Below are 26,785 nucleotides of genomic sequence, written 5' to 3' on the forward strand. Positions count from 1 at the left end.
TGAGGATTCTAAATAACATGGGTATGTTGGTGACAATGACAGGAGGTTGCTAATAATGTTTTTCATGAAAAGTGGATTCAATGTTATGGCGGCTTGTTATGCCTATGCAGAATGTTTATGCTCACAAGTCGGTTTCCGATCTCATACTAAAACGAAAACAAGAGCTAACTAAGCTGTGATGTCTCAAATACAGTATGATTTGGAGCGGCTCAGACGTTTCAAGGTTCACTGCTGACAACTCTTGTCCTCTATTAATAGCATTCCAACGATACCATTCATTCAATACAGCACATTTTAGAGCGGCACAATTTATATTAAAGCCGGAGGTCTTATCAAAAATCGTTACACATACGTTTCTGCGCCTTGTTTCGAAGAACTTGTATACCAAATTTCATCCAAATCGGACAATAACTGCGACTGTAACTGCGGTACAAACAAACAGACGATCGAATCGAAACTAAGACCTCAGCTTCGCTTCGGTCAACAAGCAAGAAATACATAATAAGATTCCAATAACACATAAACTCTTAAATTAAAAATAACTTGTTTTCTATCTGACAAAGCCAGCAAAACCTAGGTTTATGCACTGGTTATTCCAATAACACATAAACTCTTAAATTAAAAATAACTTGTTTTCTATCTGACAAAGCCAGCAAAACCTAGGTTTATGCACTGGTTATTCCAATAACACATAAACTCTTAAATTAAAAATAACTTGTTTTCTATCTGACAAAGCCAGCAAAACCTAGGTTTATGCACTGGTTATTCCAATAACACATAAACTCTTAAATTAAAAATAACTTGTTTTCTATCTGACAAAGCCAGAAAAACCTAGGTTTATGCACTGGTATAGGTACATGGTACTAAACTGATATAGCTTGTAAGGGAAAATGTAAAACACGTTTATGTTGACTAGATAAATGTTAGAGAGTGAGAGAAGAAGAAAAAGGGAAGAGAAATAAGGATGAAAGGCAAAAGAATAAAGTAAGGAGAAAGAGAAAGAAAAGAAAAATTGAAAAGTATATATAGGTACAAAAGTTTTCAATTAGGTACTACAAGATATTATTGAGTTCACCCTGCAATTTTATCCACTCCTCTATTACTTGCAAAGTTGACTTTGAGATCCTGTTCATGAGAAAATTTTCCGGTATACAATTGATTAATTTATGGCATATATGATAAAATTGTCTCCTACACACAGTTAGATCCGTTCGTGGTACAGGAAAAATGGTAGGCAAACGGAAATTGTATACTTTTTTACATGAGCTGTGAACAGATTTCTATTTTTATTCAGATACCTACACAATTAAATTCTTTACAAAAAGTTGTCTAATTTCAAGTACTTTGATCTCGCTTTATAATAGAGAGCTGGGGTAGCGTCTTTGTTTGCCAAGTGCAGCCCTGATCTCTGGATCTCTTCTATCTTTCTGAAATAGGTCTTTAGAGCTCCTCCCCATATTCTCATCCAATATTGGAAGATGGCCTGAGCCTAAGCAAAGTATACCATTTTCATAATTTTAATTTCGTTTTACTTGTTCAATTTATAAAATTTATGAATGATACATTTTATTTTGCTACAGGTGTTGTTAATGTTAACATACATAAACAATAGAAATAACTATTGTTCAATATTTTATAATAGTTATAGACCTAGTAAGGTTTATAATAGTTATAGTAATAGTATAGTAAGTGCTGGTTTTAATGTCAATGGAAGGGATTATTATTTTCTACTCACCAATTGTCAGAAAAATCATTATCACAAGACTGATTCCAAAATATGTAACCATTCGCTCATCAGAAATAAATTCGACAATCACAAATCCTGCAAGAAATCAAATTGTAGAATGATTTATATAAGTTGAATGAACACATTATAATAATGATAATAAAAAAACAAATAACAATAGTAAATATAAATACGGTACTGTATAAGAATAATATTTATTATAAATATAATTAACAAATTATCTCACTTTTTGCTATTAGAAAAAACGACTAGCAGTCAGATATTTTACAATAAATGAATTAATCACTCACTGTGACAACGAGATCTTTCGGCAGGTTCACCATCTTCTTGGTTGTACTCATAGACAAGTAGAAGGATAGGATAGCAATTTTAGTGTGCTGTTTGTGTCTATTGGATTAGTGTCTGTTGGTGTTGTTGGTGTCTATTGGGTTTGTTGTGGCTTAGAAGGTAGTCAAAGAGGATGTGGGATTTGAAGTTGGTTTGTTCGTTTAATATACATTGTCTATTGCTTTTAAATTGGGTGTATATCTCAAACTGTTCTATTGTGTCAAATTCTGGTCCTTTGTTCTTTATGTGTATTATATAACAAATTATAATAATGATTAATAAAAAAAAATAGTTTTATAAATTCAATAAAATAATTGGTAATATTTGAATAGGTAGCCTATTGTTTCAGCTCCCAGACTGCTTTCAGTAAATGATTTCTCAATATTCTTTCATCGGTTAAAATACTGTATATTTGATGAGGAAATCTACCTAATATAATCATTCATCATTGTTTAATACAGTTATTGATGCATATTTTATTATAGTATTTATTTTAAAAAAATGTAGGCTACCTACCATGTATGGCGTTTGCTGTAGAGAGTCTCTAACGGTCAAGGTAGATAGATACTATGTATTATGTAATACCTACCTACGGTACCTTATTGCTTTATGGTAAGGTATTGCCTAGCATGATAGTCTACTGTGTAAAATAAGTTGAGACTTGGCCCTCCATCCGAAGAAATTATACAGGGTTGCCAAATCGTGTAAAATTGCAACTATCCCAAATTCCCAATTCAACGTCAGAATTGGATGTAGAATATCATCCCCGATATCCTAGTAGTGCTAAAAAAGTTTCAGGGTTGAAGGATCAAAATTTTGAAGGAAATTTAACTTTTAAGATAAAATTGGAAACATCGCGAAGATTTGTTTGTTTTTTTTTAATATCACTTCTCTCAGAATAATGTGGCGTTAACCAACCCTGTTAAAAACATCACAGTATTTTAGTGTCCAAGGAATTTAAAGTTAGGAGAGTTAACTTATTTTACACAGAATATATATAGTTTAAGTGGTCAATGGACCACTATATGGCTGTTATACTTAGCCGGGGCCGGCATTCTAACGTGTTTATCCGATATCTATTTCATATTATGCTACGAAACACTTACCTGTCATCATTCCAAAATACTCGACCAAAAATACCAGCAAAATCAGATATCCGATACCGCTCTTCATTGGTAAATTGAAATATCCATAGAATATCAACATGAAAATTCCATTTTGGCAAAGTGACATTAATGTCTGAGCCACGCAATGAGCGGCAAATAATTCAAATTTTGTCAAACCTGGAAAATAATTAAAAAAATTCTGTAATGTCACGATCCTAACTTTGCTTCACGTAAAAGGTATTCAACACCGTTTTATATTTAGCAACAAACTCCAATGAGTAGCCCAATGTCTGTAGAAAAGCAATCACATTTTTTACCAATAACTTACCTGTATTTTTCCAAAATATTAATAAATCTGGATTCGCACACAAGAGTGAATAGTAAAAATATAATTTTCCTACAGTTACGTTGAAAAGTGGCCATTGCTGCACTGATTACAGAACGCAAAGAATCACTTTTCCGCTCTAGTGCGGGAAAAATTTTTCTGCACTCCAGATTTGCAACATGGCAACGCAAAATACTTAGTAGGTTATATGGAGCAACAGTGCAGCAAAATCAAAATGAAGTTGGTAACAGTGACTGCTGTGGCTGCTATAGTGAGCAGAGGTGCAACCAAGCACAACGCGCTAATTATTAGTATTATATATTATATCGAGGACAGCAACAGCACAGTGCCACCACAGCACACACCACACAGCCGCCTCGCCATTCAAACACTACTAAGTTATTTGATGGATTTTAGGCAATTTTACCCATAATTACCCACTTTTCATATTCAATGGTAACTGTAGGAAAAACTTAATGTGAAATACGTGCGCAAAGTTCCTCTGCTGCACTCAAGAAACCATTCCGCCCTCGCCTACGGCTCGGGCGTAAACGTTTCTTTCGGTGCAGCAAACTGTCACTTTGCGCACTAGTTGCACAAAAAACTATTCCACGATTTATAATTATTTGACGAGGCTTATTCCAACTCAGCCCGGTCGAGTGAGCATGAATAACACCCTAAGAACTTATGGGAATTGTATTTTCACTGTTCACTGTCACTGTGCAAATCCAGCTTGAATCCTAGACTTTATCAAATAAATCCTGGTAACTATATTTAGTTTAGGTTTGGAAGGAATGTAAGTTAATTTTTTCCATCATAACTTTTGCAAAAACAGTTTGTAACTGTTTTGTAAGTTTTTATTTTGATATAATGTAAAAGGGTATTCTACATGAAAAACTATGGAGACTGTAGATGTAAATCATTTCTTTCATGAATAAATATTTCAATACCTAAGTACCTACCTAATACTCTAAGACCTAATTACCTGTGACCATTGTCCGCTCAAACAACCCCTTAGATTTTTCATACACCATAGAACTGGATGTGTAAACCATAGCCAAATAATAGAGAATCCTGAAAATAAAAAAAAATCATAGAAAAAATTGTAAATACTTCAAATTAATATGGTTATGATTGTCAGTAAATGATGATTATCAAAATCAAAGTTATATAAAAAAACAAAGTATCATTATCTTATCAAGATTTCTGAGGCATTTATTAGCTCTGCTGCAATTGCTCATGGGCAGTGTTCTTTATTTATTTACAATGCAAATGACACTAATGTGATAACATTGAAAGATAAAATAATAAGGTAGTCCTTTTGCTATTTTTCTTCCAATTTTTTTATTTTTCTTGAGAAAAAAATCGAATTGGGTGATAATATCATCCTTTAATAAAAATCAGTTCTAAAATTTATTCCACAAACTTATATGTTGTTCAATATTGTTTATATTTTTCCAATATTCCATTGCTTTTTACCGATTACTGTTTACTGATTAAGTTACCGATCACTTACGCAATGATATATCCATTCAGACCAATGTATCTTACAGCAATACTTTCATAAATCTCTTCACCTTCCTGTAAACAAAACAAATTGAATAGGCTGTCTTCATTAAAATGAAATTCAGTTAACTTTAATGGAATTCAGTAACATTGAAATACCTGGGAGTTACAATGGACTCTTTTCTGCGTTGGGATCGTCATCTCAATGAATTATGCGGGAGACTGAGGTAGACTATCTGCAGATTCAGGATTCTGAGGACACTGGTCGACAAGGGATGTCTAAGAGTTATCTACTTCTCTCTAGCACAGTCCCTCATGCTGTATGGGATTGTGGGATGGGGAGGTGCAAGCTTCTTGCACATCGAACCGCTCCTCAGGGTACAGAAGCTGATCATGAGGGTCATCAACCAGAAGCCTCCACGCTATTCATCAGACCAGCTATTCAATGAGTTTGACGTGATGGATCCAAGACAGCTTTACTCCAAGGAGATACTATGCAGATTACACAAGAACCCAACAACATTTCAAATCAGAAACCACAACCACAACACCAGATACAGGAATCTTCTCATCACCAGTGTTGCAAGGAAGGCACTATACCAGAGACATTTCAATCATTCAGCACCAAAATTATATAATCTACTTCCTTCAAACTTCAAACAGATTAATCATCCTAGAAAGTTCAAAACAATAGTACACAGTACACAATTGGTTGATGAGCAAAGGAAGACAGAACATAGAAAACATTTTTCAAATAACAACTAACCACCTAATGACTTACTAAACACTAACTAATTAATAATACGCACAAAAAAACTAACAAAACCTACTCTAGAACATGGTACGCCATAGTGTAGTAGGTCAATTTTCCACACAGAAAAAACTAAACAAGTAGAGGTCACATTATAAGAATTTTTTGTAACTAACTATTGTATGTAATATTGTAATTTATCCAATATTTTGTGTAATAATTGATGTTGTAGTTTTAGTTTTTTGGGGAAATGCACATTTATTTATTTATCATTATTTTATTGAATTTATGAGAAATAAATAAATTTAACAACAGCATGGCATATTTATTATTGCATCATGACAATGTGCATTATTAGTGCACAAAGTTGCGTGAAATTCAACGTCATTCAGTATTAAACTTATTAATGAGCTGGGTAGGTACTCACCGTGATAGGACTCTTTACAACTCTATCATCGATTTCACAATTTCTTAGAAAATTCTCCATGAATGACATAAATCCTGAATGCAAGTCCCATCTTAATTTTTGAGCAATGTAATAAACTGTAAGAAATTATTAGAATCAATTCTCAACGAATTATTAGAAAAAGGCAATAGTCAAAAAGTTCAAACTATATACAGAGTTGACTAATTTTCACCATTAAACAAATTAGCCTAATTATTTTCGAAACCAATAATATCATTGATGTTGCTTTCCATGACGAAACACTATATAATAACACACTTTTTTATGTATTTGAACACGACATGCAGTCAATTATCAAGTAAATATTAAAAACTTTTACTAACTGACTGAAGTACTTTCAATCGTCTAGCGATCATTCTCAACAGTCTAAAAGTAGTTCAGTCAGTAAGTAAAGTTTTTAATATTTACTTAATAATTGACTGCATGTCGTGTTCAAATACATAAAAAAGTGTGTTAATACAAAGCAGCTCGGAATGAATCAAGAAACCATCACCTATAATAACTTTGTTGTAGTTCTGACACTGTGTTACTTGTAAATATTTGAAAAAAAACACTCACTTTTCTTGGAGTATTGAGGAATGCATTTCACTCCTGAAGAGGAGCCTCATCAGCCTGAGGCTTAGGCTGATGCTGATGAAGCTCCTCCTCAGGGAGTGAAATGCATTCCTCAATACTCCAAGAAAAGTGAGTGTTTTTCAATATTTACAAGTCAAAACACAGTGCTTGTCTGAACTACAACAAAGTCAATAATATCAAGTATTAAGAATAAAGGTATAGGAAACAAGAATATATAAATATAATTATATTTTAGTATAATAAAAAAGTGTAGTAGGCTATTGCCTTATTTATTTTCAATATTATTCTATATCCACTTATGCAATAGAGGTGAAAAGATCATCTTGAGTTCAACAATATATGTTGGAAGAATTATTCATACCTCATCCATCTATCTATCTATATATAAAAGCGAAATGGCACTCACTCACTGACTGACTGACTCACTCACTCACTCGCATAACTAAAAATCTAGCGGACCAAAAACGTTCAAATTTGGTAGGTATGTTCAGTTGGCCCTTTAGAGGCGCACTAAGAAACCTTTTGGCAATATTTTAACTCTAAGGGTTGTTTTTAAGGGTTTAAAGTTCGTCTTTTAACATGTATATTCTTCTTCTCCCAAGTGTATAAGACAGTATATATTATTTATGTAGATTACAATATATACTGTCTTATACACTTATATACAATAGCTTACAATACAGCAAAATTAAAGATGAATTTACATGATATAGACTAAGAAAATAATTATTGAACTGTATATGATATGAAGAAGCAATTTGTAATATAATAACTATAGATAATAATTATATTGTTATGCATCTACACAAATTGGCGGAGCTTTGGACATATCAATGTCCGAAGAATCTCGTAAATAAAGTACTCAATCAATCAATCAATCTCTTAATTATAATTGAAATTTCCATATCATATGTTACTATAGAACTATAATCTAGATAGAGTACCTCTTCGAAACAGTTGTTAACAGGCAACTAAATTAATAATTTAGTCAGGTTGGCATTAAGTTGAGTTGACTTTGTTAGGTTGGCACCAAGTTGAAGATTTAAATGCATTTATCGCGGAAAAATTGATTGGGCACTGCTACTTCAATCCTGGGAATATTATATTACTAGCCGTCAGGCTCGCTTCGCTCGCCATATCCGTTTAGCCAGACGTTTAGTCTGGACCCCCGAATGGATTGTCCTAACATGATAAAAAATATAAAAATGCAGGCGAGCGAAGCGAGCCTGCTAATCTCATTCTTGGTCGATCCAGTCGGGGGTCCAGGGGGCGGAGCCCCCTGGCTAGACGGATATGGCGAGCGAAGCGAGCCTGACGGCTAGTACTTTTATAATTCGAACCAATTTTGTTATAACTGTGTAAAAAATAGTTTTGAACACAGCTTCAAATAGCTTTAAATTATACTACAAGAGCCCATATAACACTTAGTCTCAACTCACACTTACGCGACTAAGGTCGACAAGAGACTCGACTCTAGTCGAGAGCATGTGTTTTCGAATGGTGACACTCAGACCAGTGGATTCTAGTCCCCGCGACGTCACCATTTGAAAACACATGCTCTCTACTAGAGTCGAATCTCTTCTCTACCTGAGTCGCATAAGTGTGAGTTGAGCCTTAGGGTTGTGCGTTGTTGAGCTATAGTGAGGTCCACGTTATAATGACAGTATTTGATAAACTTTGATGTTGCTATCCTTGTCTATCATTCGACAAAGCGGATCTCTTTCTCGCTTTGCTCTGTTGCCGGATCGTCTTTTAACAATTTAGAATAAATAATTGATTAACAAAATATTTCATCTCATAAATATGTCGAGTCTATATGTATTTTATGCTCCAGAATCCGTGCTCTATAGTGAGTTTCATGTTATAATGGCAGTGTTTGATTAGCAATGGTATTGCTATCCTTGTCTATCATTCAACAAAGCGGATATCGCTATCTCTTTCTCGCTTTGCAATTTGCCAGATCGTCTTTTAACAATGTAGAATTAACAAAATATTCCATCTTAATTATGAAAATTCATTATGAAATTATTGGAAAATATAATTCCTTGGTTAATAGAATATAATTGATTATTTTAAACGAGAATGAACCGTTAATATTACATCAATAAACCTGTATCAGCTGCCGTCTATATAGAAGGCATTGACAAGACAGAGGATCGGCAACGTTGTTCTCCTATCTATCTATTAAATTGTTATTTTTCTCAATTACTATTGATTTATACTTTTTATCACATTTCTTATTATTCTATTACCGTAAGAGATTATTTCCTCATGTTGTTGTGATCCTTTGTCTATCATTCAACAAAGTACAAAGCGGATCTCTTTCTCGCTTTGCTCTGTTGCAAGATCGTCTTTTAACAATGTAGAATTAATAATCAATTAACAAAACATTTCATCTTGATTATGAAATTTCATTATGAAATTATTGAAAAATATAATTGATTATTTTAAACGAGAATGAACAGTTGATATTACACATCAATAAAGCTGTATCAGCTACCGTCTATAGAAGGCATTGACAAGACAGAGGATCATCAACGTTGTTCTCCTATCTTTCTCCACTCCCATTATAGCGTGGACCTCAGTATAATGGAAGAGATTTTGATGAGTATTGAATGTTAGTTCCCCTACATGGAAAGTTGAATCAGGTTTATAGATAACTACCGTTCTATACCTTTCTACTGCAGAATACAGTTTGAATAATAGATACGTCCCTACCGTTCCAGATTAGAGTAATGTATTTGAAAAAAAATTATGATTCAATTATCAACATACTGTACCTTTATCGAAATAACGACATTATGTATGATCATGTATGTATTGAATCAGGTTTAAACCACCTGCTGTATTGAATCAGGTTTTTTGTCTTCATAGTTTGTCTTAATAAAACTATCTTGAAGACAGAAATATGGTGATTGATCAAAATTTAACTCAACTCACTAGAATTGTCAGGATAGACTTCAAGCAAGCTGTTTGCAAGACTCATATTGGAGGCTTTTTTGCCTCGGTCAATCCTCTCCAGTAGACTCTCTGTGTAGTTCTTGTGGAAATAGAGCAGAGCCCATGCTTTGTTTCTCTTCACCGCTGTGATTCCCGCGTCAAGACTATCGTACATCAACTGCAAAGAAAAACCAAAATTTAAATCGTTCTGTGCCATCGTCTAGTAATAAGAACTAGTACAAATCAACAATTTTGCAAAGTTCATAGGTACCGGTTCATCTGCGGATAGCTATATAGTCAGTTCCACGTTATAATGGCAGTAGTGTTTAATTAGCAATGGTATTGCTATCCTTGTCAATCATTCAACAAAGCGGATAGCGCTATCTCTTTCTCGCTTTGCTCTGTTGCCTGATCGTCTTTAAACAATGTAGAATTGATAATTAATAAACAAAATATTTCATCTTAATAATGAAAATTCATTATTAATTGATTAATCTATATAATAGAAATGAATGTCTGTATATTTGTTTGTTCCCTATAGACTTGAAAACTACGGTACTTGACAGAACGGTATGAAACTTTGGGAATATCTTGAGTGAATATTGGGGATGGTTTCTGACCAGAAATTTTTATAGGGATTCTGATAATAATCATTTATTAATCCATTTTACAGACCTAGTATGTTTTCGAAATTTTCGGCTACCGAGGAACGGAAAGATGATCATGATTCAAGATCATATTGTGATAATATGATTTAGCATGTAGGCTACCAGATGTAGATAATGGTTCCTTAGAAGACCTATACAAATAATTATCATTCCCTTATCATTGAGAAACTGGAAAATTTTGAAAAAAATTATTCACCTCATGAAAGAGAGTTGTTCTTATTGCATTCATTAATTACTGAAGAATGTCAGAATAATTTACATTTTTATTTGAATTCAGCTTAGCTTATACTCATCCTAAAATGGAAGATGGGAAGAATATTGAATTCTGTGTAATTCATCCTACATCGCATATTTCCTGGACCATCTATTGACAATCAACAACTATGAAAACATTAAATTCATCACTCTTTTGCTTTTAGAAAAAACGACTAGCAGTCAGATATACTACAATAAATGAATTAATCACACACTGTGACAACGACATCTTTCGGCAGGTCCGCCATCTTCTTGGTTGTCTCACACAGTGAGTGATTAATTCATTTATTGTAAAATATCTGACTGCTAGTCGTTTTTTGTAAAAGCAAAAAAGTGATTTAATAATAAGCAGTTCGTGATGGAGAACAACATTGAAGAATTAAATTCATCTTTGAAACACTGATTTAACCTATCTATTTTTTTCTAATTCAACATTTCAATGATAGATATACCCTCACCAATATAGATCTACCAATTGATTGAGAAGAATATGTTCTCGGAATAATAAATGCTGCATGACTAGGGCTATAAGCACCTAGGAAGTCCGCATTGAGATGTAAATAAATATATTGATTGTCAGATAAATTTCATGATTCACAAAATAGGCTACAGTCAAGTGTGACATTATATACATTGACTTTTTGGCGTTACGAAGTTCGATGGGTAAGCTAGTAAAATATAATTGATTATCTAAAACGAGAATTAACAGTTTATAATTATTACATCAATGAACCTTCATCAGCTACCGTCTATAGAAGGCATTGACAAGACAGAAGTTCTGCAACGTTGTTGTCCTATCTTTCTCAACTGCCATTATAACGTGGACCTTACTATAGATGTGTAGTTCTGGATAATTGAATGAGTAAAATAAACTCACGATGGTACATTAATTGTAGAGATTTTTATGCTCAATCTTTTCCACTTAAAATTTTTTGATTAAAATGTATCCGAAGCCTGATAATTGGGAATCTAAAATCAAACTTTGCATAGATGTGTTCCTGAATTTTTTACAGATATGGGACTTGTGGCAGTTGATAGAGCTTATCAATACCTTTTTTATAGCAGCTCTTCAAAACTTAGGTGATAATATTTTTAGGTCGATCTTATTCAATGGATACTTTTAACCTACAATGGTATAAGACTTCTCCTTGAGATATGAGATGAATTCGCAGCTGAGGCGTTTTTGAGCAACACAGCCGTAGATGGACCTGATTGGTCGGGAGTTGTTGCAGTCATCAGAGCCCGGGGTGACCTCATCCTGTACTGCGGCTATCGTCACATCCATCTCATCTTTACCCAGCATTGCTAGGAAGATTGTGAACAGCAGAAATGGAAGCAGGATCATGAAGGCCGTGATCCTAGAAAAAACAATTGCAAAATAGTAGAATCACTTAAGGCTGCTGTGCAAAGGCTGAAAATAAACTTTTCCTACAGTTACGTTGAAAAGTGGCCATTGCTGCACTGATTACAGAACGCAAAGATTCACTTTTCCGCTCTAGTGTGGGAAAAAATTTTCTGCACTCCAGATTTGCAACATGGCAACGCAAAATACTTAGTAGGTTATATGGAGCAACAGTGCAGCAAAATCAAAATGAAGTTGGTAACAGTGACTGCTGTGGCTGCTATAGTGAGCAGAGGTGCAACGAAGCACAACGCGCTAATTATTATTCATTATATATTATAACCAAGGACAACGAGGACTTTAGGATTTTAGGATTAAGGTTTTTATCAATAATAAAATTACACAGAAAAACATTTGATGCATTTCAGGCAATTTTACCCATAATTACCCACTTTTCATATTAATGGTAACTGTAGGAAAAACTTAATGTGAAATACGTGCGCAAAGTTCCTCTGCTGCACTCAAGAAACCATTCCGCCCTCGCCTACGGCTCGGGCGTAAACGTTTCTTTCGGTGCAGCAAACTGTCACTTTGCGCACTAGTTGCACAAATAACTATTCTACTCGTGATAGTTTTCAAAGTTTTTCAATTTGTATATCATCAAGCTATCAAAATGAAAAAGTTTTCTCAGGAAAACCTTTTTTTTCGAACATTACTTTTTGAGATATGAGCGCCTGAAGTTTGAATTTTTGGGATAGAACATTTCAAATTCGGTAAGATATAAATCCATGAGATTCAGAGGATGGATTCTTCATGATCCATTGATCTAGTAAAACAAAAATTTCCTGAAAATATAAATTTTTGAAAAAGTTATTCAATTTACCAAAAATAACTCAACTAAAAGTTTGTTTTGGTTATTTTTAGTAAATTAAATAATAATCTTAAAATTTGATATTTTCAGAAAATATTAATAGTTTTCTCAGGAAAACTTTTTTTTTCGATCATTACTTTTTGAGATATGAGCGCCTGAAGTTTGAATTTTTGGGACAGAACATTTCAAATTCGGTAAGATATAAGTCCATGGGATTCAGAGGATGTATTCTTAATTGTTGATATAGTTAAACAAAATTGTTTTGAAAAAGGTATTAAATTTACCAAAAATAACTCAACTAAAAGTTATTTTTGGTAAATTGGATAACTATCTTAGAAATTTATATTTTCAGAAAATTTTTGTTTTACTAAATCAACAATACTATGAAGAATCTATCCTCTAAATCTCATGTATGAGATTCTCTTACCGAATTTGAAATGTTCTGTCCCAAAAATCCAAACCTCAGGCGCTATATCTCAAAAAGTAATGATCAGAAAAAACATGTTTTCCTGAGAAAACTTTTTCATTTTGATAGCTTGATGATATACAAATCGAAAAACTTTGAAAAATAATATCACGAGTAGAAAGTTTATTTTTTGCCTTTGCACAGCCTTAATACTGAAGAGAGATATATATTAGGAGCCTACATGGACTACAGATTGCATATTTTTATTCATTTGATAAAACACATTACGGTACAATATCAAAAAGGAATGACAGTCGCTGGCCCAAAACTTCTGCCCTTTCTAAATGTAGTCCATTCAAATTTTCCATAGTTGTACAAAAAACTATTCTGAGATGTAATTGGCTAAATTAAAGCAACAGACAATGATCCGTTTCCAGAATACCACCCAAGTCTATCATGAAATAATCTCAATAATTAAATAAAAAGACTAAACAATTGTCAAAACCACAGATTTTATTAAAAGTGAAAAAATCTGGTTCGGGTGTTAAACCGTTATCAATCTCTGGTAAACTGTATCAAAAAAAGTTCAATAATATTAATTATACTGAATAATCATCCCTAGAGTAATTGTACTGCTTTCCAAGAATCTTTAAGAACTGTGGTAGTTTGGAAATTTGTATCCCATTGATATCAAAATAGATTTTGGTCAGCAAGATCCTATATGATTCTATTTTTTCAGTGAACACGAAATATTGCAAAAATATTTCATGCTTTAAGCTTACCCACTGTGCTTTCTGAAGTTTCTAATTGTATTATTAGTGAAGAAATTAGTTTATTACTATATAGCGAGGTGCACATTATAATGGCGGTGGAGATAGATAGATAGATAGATAGGCTACCTTTATTTTAACCTGGAGGACGAAGTTAGGGCGCAGCCGGCCCTCTCTCCCACATAACCCTCCTATACAGTTCTAATAATGAATTTACATCACAACAACATGAGGAAATAATCTCGTAATAGAATAATAAAAAATACGATGAAAAAGTATAAATCAATAGTAATTGAGAAAAAAAAACAATTTAATAGATAGATAGGAGAACAACGTTGCCGATCCTCTGTCTTGTCAATGCCTTCTATATAGACGGCAGCTGATACATGTTTATTGATGTAATATTAACTGCTCATTCTCATTTAAAATAATTATATTTTATTGAACAAGAAATTATATTTTTCAATAATTTTATAATGAATTTTCATAATTAACATGGAATATTTTGTTAATTCTACATTGTTAAAAGACGATCTGGCAACAGAGCAAAGCGAGAAGAGATAGTGCTATCCGCTTTGTTGAATGATAGGCAAGGATAGCAATACCATTGCTAATCAAACACTGCCATCATAACGTGAACCTCACTATAGAGCACGAATTCTGGAGCATAAAATACATATATAGAGTAAACTCGACATATTTATGAGAAGCTTGATAAATTATGTCTTTATAAGAGTGTAAGAATCCAATGTTAGTTCTCGCATGGCTTTAGAGCTTTCAAACTTGTTTTATCCAGATTTTTATTAATCTTTGTTTGGAACAAGCATTCGCTTGTTATGAATATTGATAATAAAAATATTTAGAAAACAAAGATAATGTCAAATTTCACTGGAAATTTTTAGTGAGATTTAACAATATCTTTGTTTTCTTATTATTATGGAGAGATTTCACAACACCATCAATTCTACTAATAAAAATATTATCATATCATTTTGAAGTAACTGTCTTTCTATCATATTATTACAATAAAAACTGCAGGACCCTCCTTACGGTATATTTCTCCTAGTCCATGAGACGTTTTTGTAAATTTGAGCAGCGAATCTATGCCATGCCATTTTTGCACCTGGTTCAAAAATGTCTGCTTGTTTTGTTGCTGGAGGGTAGGTCTGTAAAATTAATGAAAGCTGGTTCAATTCTTTGAACTATTCATTCATTTATACATTGATAGATACAATATAATTCTCAACTATGAATGATTGGGAAAGGAATAACAGGCTCAAAGCCCAAAACTGTTCCTTTTTTTCCAACACACTGTCATGAGATCCCTCAGCCGCATGCATTATACAGAGTGGCGCGAAAAAGACACACTGGACGGTTGGAGTTGGTTGAAAGAAGAAAAAATAACAGCAAGACCTAGTAAAATAGTTTTAGACTGTGATGTTGGGAGATGTTATTATGTAACTTATTCATAGAACAGTGTTCCAGAAATAACTTTAAAATGTATTAATGGGAATGGAGAAATATTTTAACATCTATATATTGTAAATATTTTTTATCATGAGAAATAATTCCAAATAGATCTAGCATTGCTCTAACCAACTGTATTTTGCGTCACTCTGTAAATTTGACAATGACAATATTATGTGGTATTGATGAGGTTATATCGCTGAGAAACGTGAGGAATATATGAAAAAATGAATAGAATATAAATATAATAAAAAGGAATTTTAAAAAGCACGTTTGAAGTGAAAATAATGCACTTACTTTTGTAGTGACGATCGTTTCGACCTGTTGTTGGTCATCGTCAGACTGTGGGAGTTTACTCAGATGACAAGGCTATCTTGTTTACTCAGATGACAAGGCTATCTTGTTTACTCAGATGACAAGGCTATCTTGTCATCTGAGTAAAACTCCCACAGTCTGATGATGACCAACAACAGGTCGAAACGATCGTCACTACAAAAGTAAGTGCATTTTCACTTCAAAAGTGTTTTTTAAAATTCAAGTTTAATAATAAAAAGGCCTGTATTCGGTTAATGAATTTTTTGTATAGACTTTATGAGTGTGAATTGTTCTCCATTTTTTGCCTCTTGCCAGAAAAACACACATACATTTAGGTATTACCTGTTTATAATAAAATTTGTTGTATAATACCATTATTATTATTATTTAGAAAGTTTTGGAGAATTTGTTTTTCGTCTGGTAAGATATAATTTTTTGAAATTTTCCACTGAAAAGGAAATTGCTTTGTTTATTATTGTTCATTTTTTTTGTTTGTAAGATTTCTTACAAGTGTATTTTTCATTTTTGTTTGTTATATTTTATTTAATAAACTCCCTTCTTCTGGGGGTACCAGGACGTAGGAAGATGGAAAAGGAGAATAATTATTGTGTTGTTATACTGTACTATATCAATTTCTCATAAATCCATTGTTATTTTGATTATGTGTAAATTGTAGTGTGTAGTAGGTGTGACTGTGATAGTTAAGTTCTTCAACTTTGTATTTTTTTAATGAATAATGACGATTGTCTCAACATATTGTATGTTTTATGACAATAAACGATTATTTGATTTGAATAGAAAAGATGGATTGAGTAACAATGTATGCATATGGGTGGTGGGTCATAGATTATTTCATATTTTGAATGAAATAACACGTTTCATATTTAACGTTTCAGAAATATTAGGTTTGTTTTTTGGTCCTGCAAAATTATTTCTTTAATATGTGCATATTTCTTATTTTAGTGATAATAATGTGAAATATCTCTTGTATGTTTGGCTTTGAAGCATCTAAATTTAAAAATCTACTATGTGGAAGTAATTGAGGACTGAACATTTTGTGAAGTGAACAACTGCAAGACTGAACCTATTTCGGACTATGTGTAACCTTATCTAAATTTGAGAGAAGAATAGCACAAGGTTACCGTATTTTTTCTCTCCCTGTAAATATGATGTACTTATTTATCTCTTTTCAGTATAGGGCTACTTGTAATATAAATAGAAAGAAAAATATAAATCTCAGTACCCTTTTTGAATTATTTTATCACAAAATGTTTCAACATTGATGCCATTTTCAAGTGATATTATATTTTTGTGTGAAATGATTTTATTTTTCTTTCTATTTATGATGTAGGTACTTATTGTAAGAATCAATATAGTATAAAGTTTATTTAAATGATACAGTATAGAATATAGCGTTCAGTATTGGAATAATATTATTGTTGATAATTTGAGTAACATAATATCAGAATAGTGTGCAAATTATGGTATACACATAGTTTACATACATATTATGGTTCACATACACGTCATTGTATAGAGGAAAAATGAATGAAAATAAATAATTAATTGAGTGCTACCTGATATGAGAATGAGTTGTGCATTGGAGAAACTTCAAGTGACACTGACGATGAAGTGCATGAAAGAATTATTTCATTTTCATTTTCAGTTTCATTTTCATCATGAAAGTGCCTATGAGTGTAAGTGCACTATGCAGTTGGAACACAATCATATATGAATAGTGAATGAGGAACAGACATCATCTAAAGGGATGTCTTCTTGCTTCTGGCTCAAAGTGAGAAATGCCTCCTCTAGACTTGAGCAGTTATTCATTTCCATGAGTTGGAGAGGACTTGTTTCTGCCAGCAAAATACCACTTCTCATCAAACCGATCTGCAAACCCAATAATATATTATTGAAATTGATTGCCTTGAACTTTGAGTAAAGCTTGAGAATACACACACAAATTATATCGACCTTAAAAATCAAATGAATGAGTGATTACATTTTATTTCATCCACTGATCTCCTACAAAATAGGTGTATGGATTTGTCAAATTTATACCACAAGAAAATGTGTGCTATCCTCTGCTTGAACCTCCAACTTGAGGTTTATTGTAATATTCATTGAATTCCTCAACTGAATATGCAGCAATTGACAGCAGCTCTCTTCTCAATAGAATTCTAAATTTCCTCCCTGATAATTCTTCTAAGGATGTGCAAAGGCTTAAAATAAACTTTCTACTGGTGATATTTTTCAAAGTTTTTCGATTTGTAATAGGTACTATCAAGCTATCAAAATGAAAAAGTTTTCTCAGGAAAACATTTTTTTCCGATCATTAATTTTTGAGAACTAATTAATTGACAGAAGCTCCCTTCTCAATAAAATTCTGAATTTCCTCCCTGATAATTTCTTTTAAGGCTGTGCAAAGGCTTAAAATGAACTTTCTACGAGTGATATTTTTCAAAGTTTTTCGATTTGTATTACTATCAAGCTATCAAAATGAAAAAGTTTTCTCAGGAAAAATTTTTTTGTGATCATTACTTTTTGAGATATGAGCGCCTAACTTTTAAATTTTTGGGACAAAACATTTCAAGTTCGATAAGAGATAAATCCATGAGATTTAGTAGATAGATTCTTCATGGTATTGTTGATCTAATAAAACAAAAATGTTCTGTAAATATCAATTCTTGAGAAAGTTATTCAATTTACCAAAAATAACTTTTAGTTGAGTTACCGGTATTTAATTTTAAATTTTTGGGAGAGAACATTTCAAGTTCGATAAGAGATAAATCCATGAGATTTAGTAGATAGATTCTTCATGGTATTGTTGATCTAATAAAACAAAAATCTTCTGAAAATATCAATTCTTGAGAAAATTATTCAATTTTACCAAAAATAACTTTTAGTTGAGTTATTTTCGGTAATAAATTGAATAACTTTCTCAAAAATTGATATTTTCCGAAAATGTTTGTTTTATTAGATCAACAATACCATGAAGAATCTATCCTCTAAATCTCATTGATTTATCTCTTACCGAACTTGAAATGTTCTCTCCCAAAAATTTAAAATTTAGGCGCTCATATCTCAAAAAGTAATGATCAGAAAAAAAAGTTTTCCTGAGAAAACTTTTTCATTTTGATAGCTTGATGATATACTAATCGAAAAACTTAGAAAAATATAATGAGTAGAAAGTTTATTTCAAACCTTTGCACAGCCTTAAGTGAGATGGCGACAGGTTGTACATTCGAATACCTGAGCTCCGTACACCTTGTTCATACATGCTACTCCGGTGCGCATTCTCTCTCAGTTACTTTTCAGTACCTGGTCGACTATCTATGAAAACATATTACGAGTAAATTAATTAACGGTACAGTGAATTTAGTGAAAATTATAAGCCGTAATATCCAATATTCCTCTTGGCATTGTAAATTGAAGCATTATATATTATATATTTATTATAATTATGATTAGTAATATTAAATATTGTCAATGAAATAAATAAATAAATAAATTATCAAGAATTGTATTTGCTTTCTTTCTCGAGAAACGTAAAAATTGGGAGTTGCATATTATTGAGTCACATTTAGGCTACAACTTTTTCACAGTACTGTGCTAACAGTAAATTCCACAGTAGTAACTGTAACTTAGGAGACTATTGAAAAATAGGAGTCTGAAACGTTAAGACTGTTCGGTAGGCCTACTCCTTTTTATTTTTATTTGAATTGGATAATCTTTTTCAATATAATTCTTAAGATCATTATAAGAGTGAGAAAAATCTGGTGTGGCGCACTCACACAACTTTCCTTGCCGTTATGAAAATTGATCACCTGACGCTAGTAGACTCGCGCATCTCAAGTCTACTATTCAAAGATATGAGACAGCTGGTGATAGGTCAATAACGCTGGAGACACACGAGGTCTGCTATCTCTTCGTAGTGAATGATTTAATAGAACCAACAGTTGCCAGCAATTCGCAATTTAATAATCACATTTTCTCGGATTTCAAGCTTATTTTCAATTTTAGGTGGAAATGTTACTGAACATTAATTGTAGAGATTTTCATGTTCAATCTTTTCCACTTGAAATTTTCTGTTTAAATTGTATATGAAGGCTGATAATTGAGAATCTAAAATCAAACTTTGCATAGATGGGGCAAAGCTCCTGGATTTTTTACAGACATAGGACTTATTGCAGTTGATAGAGCTTATCAATGACTATTTCAGGTATGAATTTGATCAAAATCGTTGGAGCCGTTTTCGAGAAAATCGCGAAAAACCCTGTTTTTGACAACATTTTCGACATTTTAGCCGCCATCTTGGATTGCATTTGATCGAAATTGTTCGTGTCGGATCCTTATAGGGGAAGGACTCTACGTTCCAAATTTCAAGTCTTTCCGTTAACTGGGAGATGAGATATCGTGTACACAGACGCACATACACTCATACACACACACACACAGACCAATACCCAAAACCACTTTTTCGGACTCAGGGGACCTTGAAACGTATAGAAATTTAGAAATTTGGGTACCTAATTTTTTTCGGAAAGCAATACTTTCCTTACCTATGGTAATAGGGCAAGGAAAGTAAAAAGTGGCAACTGAAATTTCTAATTTTTTTTTAATTCATTCAGTATATCATTGGCTTTGTTCTAACATGCGTTTTTTCGCGATTAATGCCAAAATAAACAAGTTATCAAATTTACAAAAAATGTTACTTTTTTATTTGCGAATGGTATGGGGAATAAAATGTTTTAGTTTGGAAAGATACATTTTTTAATTTTTTAAGAGAAGTTCTAATAATATAGTCGAAACCGTTTATGATCTGGGAAGAAAACGGAATCTGGAAATTTAGCACTTCAACAATCCATAACTCGCTTATTAGACCACTTAGAAATTTCAGTTGCCACTTTTTCTCGCTCTTAAAATGATCTTAACAATTATATTTTGAGAGATATTTTAACAATTATTATTTTATGGCAAATAAATTAAATTGAATTTGAATTTGAATATTGAAAAAGATTATCCAATTTGAATAATAAAAAAGTGTACCAAACAGCCTTAATTCATTTTTCTTGGGAGCACCGATTTTCTGATCTCTTGAAAGTAATTTCTCTGCATGTTTTAAATAATATCAAACAACAATAATCCTATATAGAACCCTCAATAAATTAAATTGGTGTAATCAAATTAGACCTTGATTCATTTTTGAACTATTGTGACGACACTACAGTCTACTAATTGAAAAAAAAACACGAATTATTAACTCACAGTTCGTCATGGATAGCAAAATAGATGAGTGATAGACCTTGATGTTCTGTTTTTCTATAGTCAGCAATTTTATTTATTGTCTTAGTTTTATGATTATGTTGGAAACAGAAGTTTGGAAACATACTTATGTAATTAATGAAACTTTTCTTGTAGAGCTGATAATTTTATTCCATCAGTAATACACTAATTATATTATAATCATCATTTAATTATCCTATAATTATCAAGAATAACTAGCATTTTATAATTCGATAAGATAGGTATATAAAAAATATAGGTATATACTAAACAAGGAACTTACAGTATGTGCATTTCTCGCTTCTTCAATATAATGGGTTGTGATGATAATTGTCTTATGATCCACATTCGTTATTTCAATGAAATATTTCCATATGCTGTAAAAATTGAAAGCATTATTATAAGTTTAGTATAATATCCTGTAAATGCCTGTATAGTATTAGAAACAGAATTAGTGAGCTGGATAAGATTCCATTTTTATGATCGTGGCCTCAATTTTCTTTCTATTGGGGCTCTCATTTGTGATGTTACAAATTTTCTCCATATAAAAATCGAATCTCCAATTCAATAATCAAAATCAATAAAAGTTGATAATAAATATCAATGTCTCTATAATCGAAATTAAAATTATTATGTCTCACATAATTTATATATCACATTTTAACTATGTGATATCACATTATCATATTTTATATCATAATTTCAATATCACATGAAAATTATGTCTCTATAATTATGAAATTATAGTTTGATTTGCTCTAAACTGGAGTTCTTATTCAGAAACAGTGAACCCATTCATAATTTCTGTCAAGATATTGCTGAAAGGAACCGATAGCTTTTCTTTTTAGGTAATAGGTGAAAACTATCAAACCTTTTGAAGAAAAATGGTAGCACGGCACTTTATATTGAATGTCTTATACTTATACAAAAGTAAAAGATTGAGAAGTTGATGTTGTCAATACCACTATTTTTGTTCAAAATCAATTAAAATTAGAGAACCAGGTTTCATGGTAACACCTGCCACATCTTCATCTGAACCAGGTGTTGCCATGAAACCTGGTTCTCTAATTTAAATTGATTTTGAACAAATATAATAGTGGTATTGACAATACCAATACGTCTTTATTGTTTTAATTATGGAGAAATACTACAACATTTCCTCCCATACAATCAAATAATTAAAAAAGAACATTCATGACAATTTTCACAATATTACCTTTCACATAAGAGTGGATCCAATCCTACAGTGGGCTCATCTAGGATAAGGAACTTTGGGTTGTGAAACAGAGCTACTGCCATTGAAACCCTTCTTTGCTGTCCACCGCTGAAAATTAAATCATAATTTCATGATGAAATCCTAATTTGTAACGTTGAATCGATTCAAATTACCGTAAAGATTTTAAAAATGACTTGTTACAATTAAAATAATATTGTTCGTCCCTATTTGTTACTAGTAGTAGGGTAACTATGTAAAGCTGTATTTACACCATAGTTATTAACAAAATGTTTATTTTTCCCTCCTTAATAGATTGTATTAGATTAAACGGAGTTTGACAAACACATGTGTATTGTTATGTTCAATTTAATAGAATCTATAAGGACGGGAAAATAAACATTTAGTTAATAACTTTGGTGTAAACACAGCTTAAGTTAGAATATATTACATATATTTGTGTTGTATCCATGCTGTTTATATAAGTATTAATTTTTCAAATATAATATCGGGGCACCGAACTTCGCTCATTATTTTTATTTATTGATAAACAGAACAAAATTCTCTAAAATGATCGTGTTTATATTTCACAGCTGGCTATATTATGTCATCTTATAAATTTCGGGGATGCAATATTTTGATTTTCCATATACTCACTCGCTCACTCACTTTTTTACTATCCACAGCTGTTTCAACCAAGGATGAATTATCCCTTTAATGTCGTTCAGCAAGTTTTCCCAATGATGAGACCTAGTGCAATCGAATTTTTATTTCATAAACTTACTATGTTCCAAATTTCGTGAAAATCGTTAGAGCCGTTTTCAAGATCAGTTGAACATAAATAACCAGATATAAAAATATAAACAGACATACAGAAATAGGATATTGTTCGTCCCTATTTGTTACTAGTAGTAAGTTCACTATATAAGCTAGAAGATATTACATATATTTGTGTTGTATTCATACTGTTTATAAGTATTAATTTTTTCAAAAAATATATAAATTTCATAATTGAAAACACAGTTTCATTTTTGTCACATCCACATCATTTATATAAATTTCAATTTCAATATTTCATCGCCAATTTTTATATTTTATTGGATTGGTGACAAAATAAATGGCTTTATTCATTTATTTATCGCCGTATTTTTAAAATATATGTATTAAAAGTAGTATTAAAATAGATGAACAGTTTCAAAGATTTAATCTGGAAGACATAGATGAATATAATATTGAAGTAATATAATATAATATTGAAGTTTTTTGGGTGTAAATTTCAAACAGAAATTCTATAGCGTATTTGGATTGTTTTTATGTGATAAATTACAATTTGAAGCAATTTTGGATATTTGTAATGATGAAGATGATTTTAAAAATGTTTTTTTTTCTGTGAAAATTGAAAATTGAGTTTTAACCTTCTTTAACCTCAAAATTGTTCCAGCAATCAGATTTTCAACTTAATTATGAATGTAACGTTAGTTCGCCTCCATGGTGCACATTGGGTAACGCTAAATGGACTAGCAAAATAATGGCGGTCAGACAAACTTATGTTCTCCTGACCGAAAACTATACACAACATCTCAAAGAATTTGGAAATATACAGTGTATATCTAGGCATTTGAGACTCATTAGCTATATATTTGTTGTGTATCTGCCATACGCTAAATAATAATAATATTGAATGTGAGAAAATTGTTTTTATACTGTCTTGGTGAGGATGCACCTGAAAATATAAGAAGCTGCATAAACATTTTGCTATGGAGCCACATTAATAAGTTTGTTGAAACTTTTAGACTGAATAAAACGATACCTGAAAGATGAAAGATAATATGATAATAATCTGAAATGAAATGAAAATAAACTGCTAAAAAGTAAATGTTTCCACGTTCAAAGTTTGAAGATACAGCTCAATATGGCTGATATATTCTAATAGAAACAATTTTTCTAATATTCATGGATAGGCTATATTAAGAAAAGATAGTATCTATAATGTTATTATATACTGCGAATTCAATAATGTTTTTTTCATGTCTATCTTTTGACAATGTCATAAATAGTCACATTAAAAAATGTCAAACTGAAGCCCATCATTGTAAATCTCATAGCGATAAAAAATAGGCTCACCTCAAGTTGCAGACAAGTCTGTTTGTTGGAGGCAAATCTAGAAGTTCCGCAAGTTCTTTCTCACGGTGCTTGATGTAGTCTTCAGTTTGGTTAGTCAAAAGTCCAAAGTATCGGAAAACCTCATGAATTTGGAACTCCTCATATAGTGACACCTCCTTTTGTAATAAAAATAATGGATGAATGAATGATGAAATTCATTTATACAGTGATTTATCACAAAACTAAAACTAACACAAAACAATTAAATGCCATAAATATGCTACCATCACGATTTATCACTATAGTCCATGCAAATTTACTTCAGATTTGGAGGAATATGCAGCTCAGGGAAATGGAGGGAGATCAGCCAATTACAGTGATTAATAGAGTCATAGGTGGAAGCCGGTTGAATTTTAACCGTGATTAGTTTCACGAGAGCTAATCAAAGAAGGCCTTTTTGATAAGACGGCTTCTCTGATTGGTTCTCGCGGTATTAATCACGAATAATATTTAACCGGCTTATGTGCAACCGGCACTATGTGTTGTGGAATGGACTAACTAATAAGAATAGAATAGTATAGAATAGAATAGAATAGAATAGAATAGAATAGAATAGAATAGAATAGAATAGAATAGAATAGAATAGAATAGAATAGAATAGATAGAATAGAATAGAATAGAATAGAATAGAATAGAATAGAATAGAATAGAATAGAATAGAATAGAATAGAATAGAATAGAATAGAATAGAATAGAATAGAATAGAATAGAATAGAATAGAATAGAATAGAATAGAATAGAAAAAACGTTTATTGAATAAATAAGCTACCTTAAGCGAACCTCAAAGAGACTGCTTGACAAGGTGCCATTATATACAAAACATGTAAATTCAAATATAAATATACATATATCAGTGAACTCTTTTTTTACTTAACAGTTAAATTTACTTATCAGTTTATTACACTGTTAGATTTACTTACAAAATTTACTTAACAGTAAAAGTTATCATGATATTAATTAATTAATTGTTGGCTCAGCTCTCAAAAATCTAAAAAGTGTTATAATATATAGTCAACCTGAACTTACATACAAATAATAGAACAGAATGAATTACAACAATACAATACATTAATAATGAGTTACGTTATGTTACATCTAAAGTGTAATTATTGAACCAAATCTTTAAATTTCTTTCCAACAGGCGCATATTAACAAACTCAGCACAATTATCGGGTAAATCATTGAAAGTTCTTGGTACAATGTGGATTAAGCTGTTTCTGGCTAAATTATTCGAAGTAAATGGTACAACATACCTCTCATTCTTTAAATCATATCGATTAACTTTCATAACTAAATATTCTTTGCAGAAGTAATTTTCTAAAATCAAAGTAAACAGAAATATACCTTTTATATTCAAAACCTTGCATTTATTCAAAAGGTTCTCATATGAAATATCTCCCTGAGAATTGCTGACTAAACAATAAGCTCCCAAGAGCTTATCAACATAATAATTACCTTAGTTTTATTTATTTATGAAAACATAGAAGCAAACAACATTTCTCCCAATAATTGCTTTCTTAACACAATAATTTGAATAATAAAATGCTTTTGTGCAACCGGCACATGGTCAGTAAATGTTTCCGGTACAGTGAGAATATTATATCCATAATATTCTACTGTTATTATAATTTACATTTGTCTTATGTATCTTGTATTTTGGCAAAATAGATATTTTATCCTATTTTATAAGCTCGAATGGTACAATTCATACTCGATCTGCTGGGCTGCATGGGAATAGTCTAATCAGAACGATGGTGATTGTATTGTCACTTTCACTAATACCTGATAAGTAGGAATCCAGATTTTATCAATTGCCGTGCTACCAATTTTTCCTTAAACGGTTGGAATAGCATTTAACACCTATCAACCTAAGAATAGTTGTCGGCTCCAATAAAATAGATTCTTGATAAACTGTGAATGGATCTATTGCCTATGAATGAGAAATCCAGTTTTCAGAGCAAATTAACTTATAATCTTCAGATGAAATTTTGGCAAAACACAGAAATATACAAAGAACAATAACTTACAAGCCTAATTATTTCAAGTGACTACGAACTAAAATACTTATCTAGTTTACAGTTGAAAAACATTGGCTATTGGCTTGGATACAGAAAAAACAAATTATCCACAAGATAGAACACTATAAACTGTTTAAAACTCAATTTAAAACATTAATAAATTCACTTAAACAGACAATAATTCAGAGCACAAAATTACACAAGCAACAGCCAGCCATGTTTTCAGAAGAAGCGAAGGGCTGAACAGGAAAAGCAAAGTTGAAAGTC

At 31.6% G+C, this 26,785-nt stretch overlaps 1 protein-coding gene across 1 annotated transcript in view; it reads right to left on the reverse strand.

The window, feature by feature from the left end:
• Window positions 1-26,785, reverse strand: part of LOC111048251 (ABC transporter G family member 23-like) — a 50,256-nt gene that overhangs the window by 2,574 nt on the left and 20,897 nt on the right. Inside the window, exons 5-16 of the mRNA XM_039429230.1 lie at window positions 24,462-24,616; window positions 22,341-22,448; window positions 21,408-21,501; window positions 17,594-17,728; window positions 15,107-15,222; window positions 11,797-12,025; window positions 9,745-9,922; window positions 6,190-6,305; window positions 5,022-5,086; window positions 4,491-4,579; window positions 3,181-3,357; window positions 1,736-1,822 (exon numbers count right to left, since the gene is read on the reverse strand). Coding sequence (XP_039285164.1) covers window positions 1,736-1,822; window positions 3,181-3,357; window positions 4,491-4,579; window positions 5,022-5,086; window positions 6,190-6,305; window positions 9,745-9,922; window positions 11,797-12,025; window positions 15,107-15,222; window positions 17,594-17,728; window positions 21,408-21,501; window positions 22,341-22,448; window positions 24,462-24,616 — 1,549 coding nt within the window. The remainder of the gene's footprint in view (window positions 1-1,735; window positions 1,823-3,180; window positions 3,358-4,490; window positions 4,580-5,021; window positions 5,087-6,189; window positions 6,306-9,744; window positions 9,923-11,796; window positions 12,026-15,106; window positions 15,223-17,593; window positions 17,729-21,407; window positions 21,502-22,340; window positions 22,449-24,461; window positions 24,617-26,785) is intronic.

Source organism: Nilaparvata lugens, chromosome 5, assembly GCF_014356525.2.
Source record: "Nilaparvata lugens isolate BPH chromosome 5, ASM1435652v1, whole genome shotgun sequence".
NCBI lineage: Eukaryota > Metazoa > Arthropoda > Insecta > Hemiptera > Delphacidae > Nilaparvata > Nilaparvata lugens.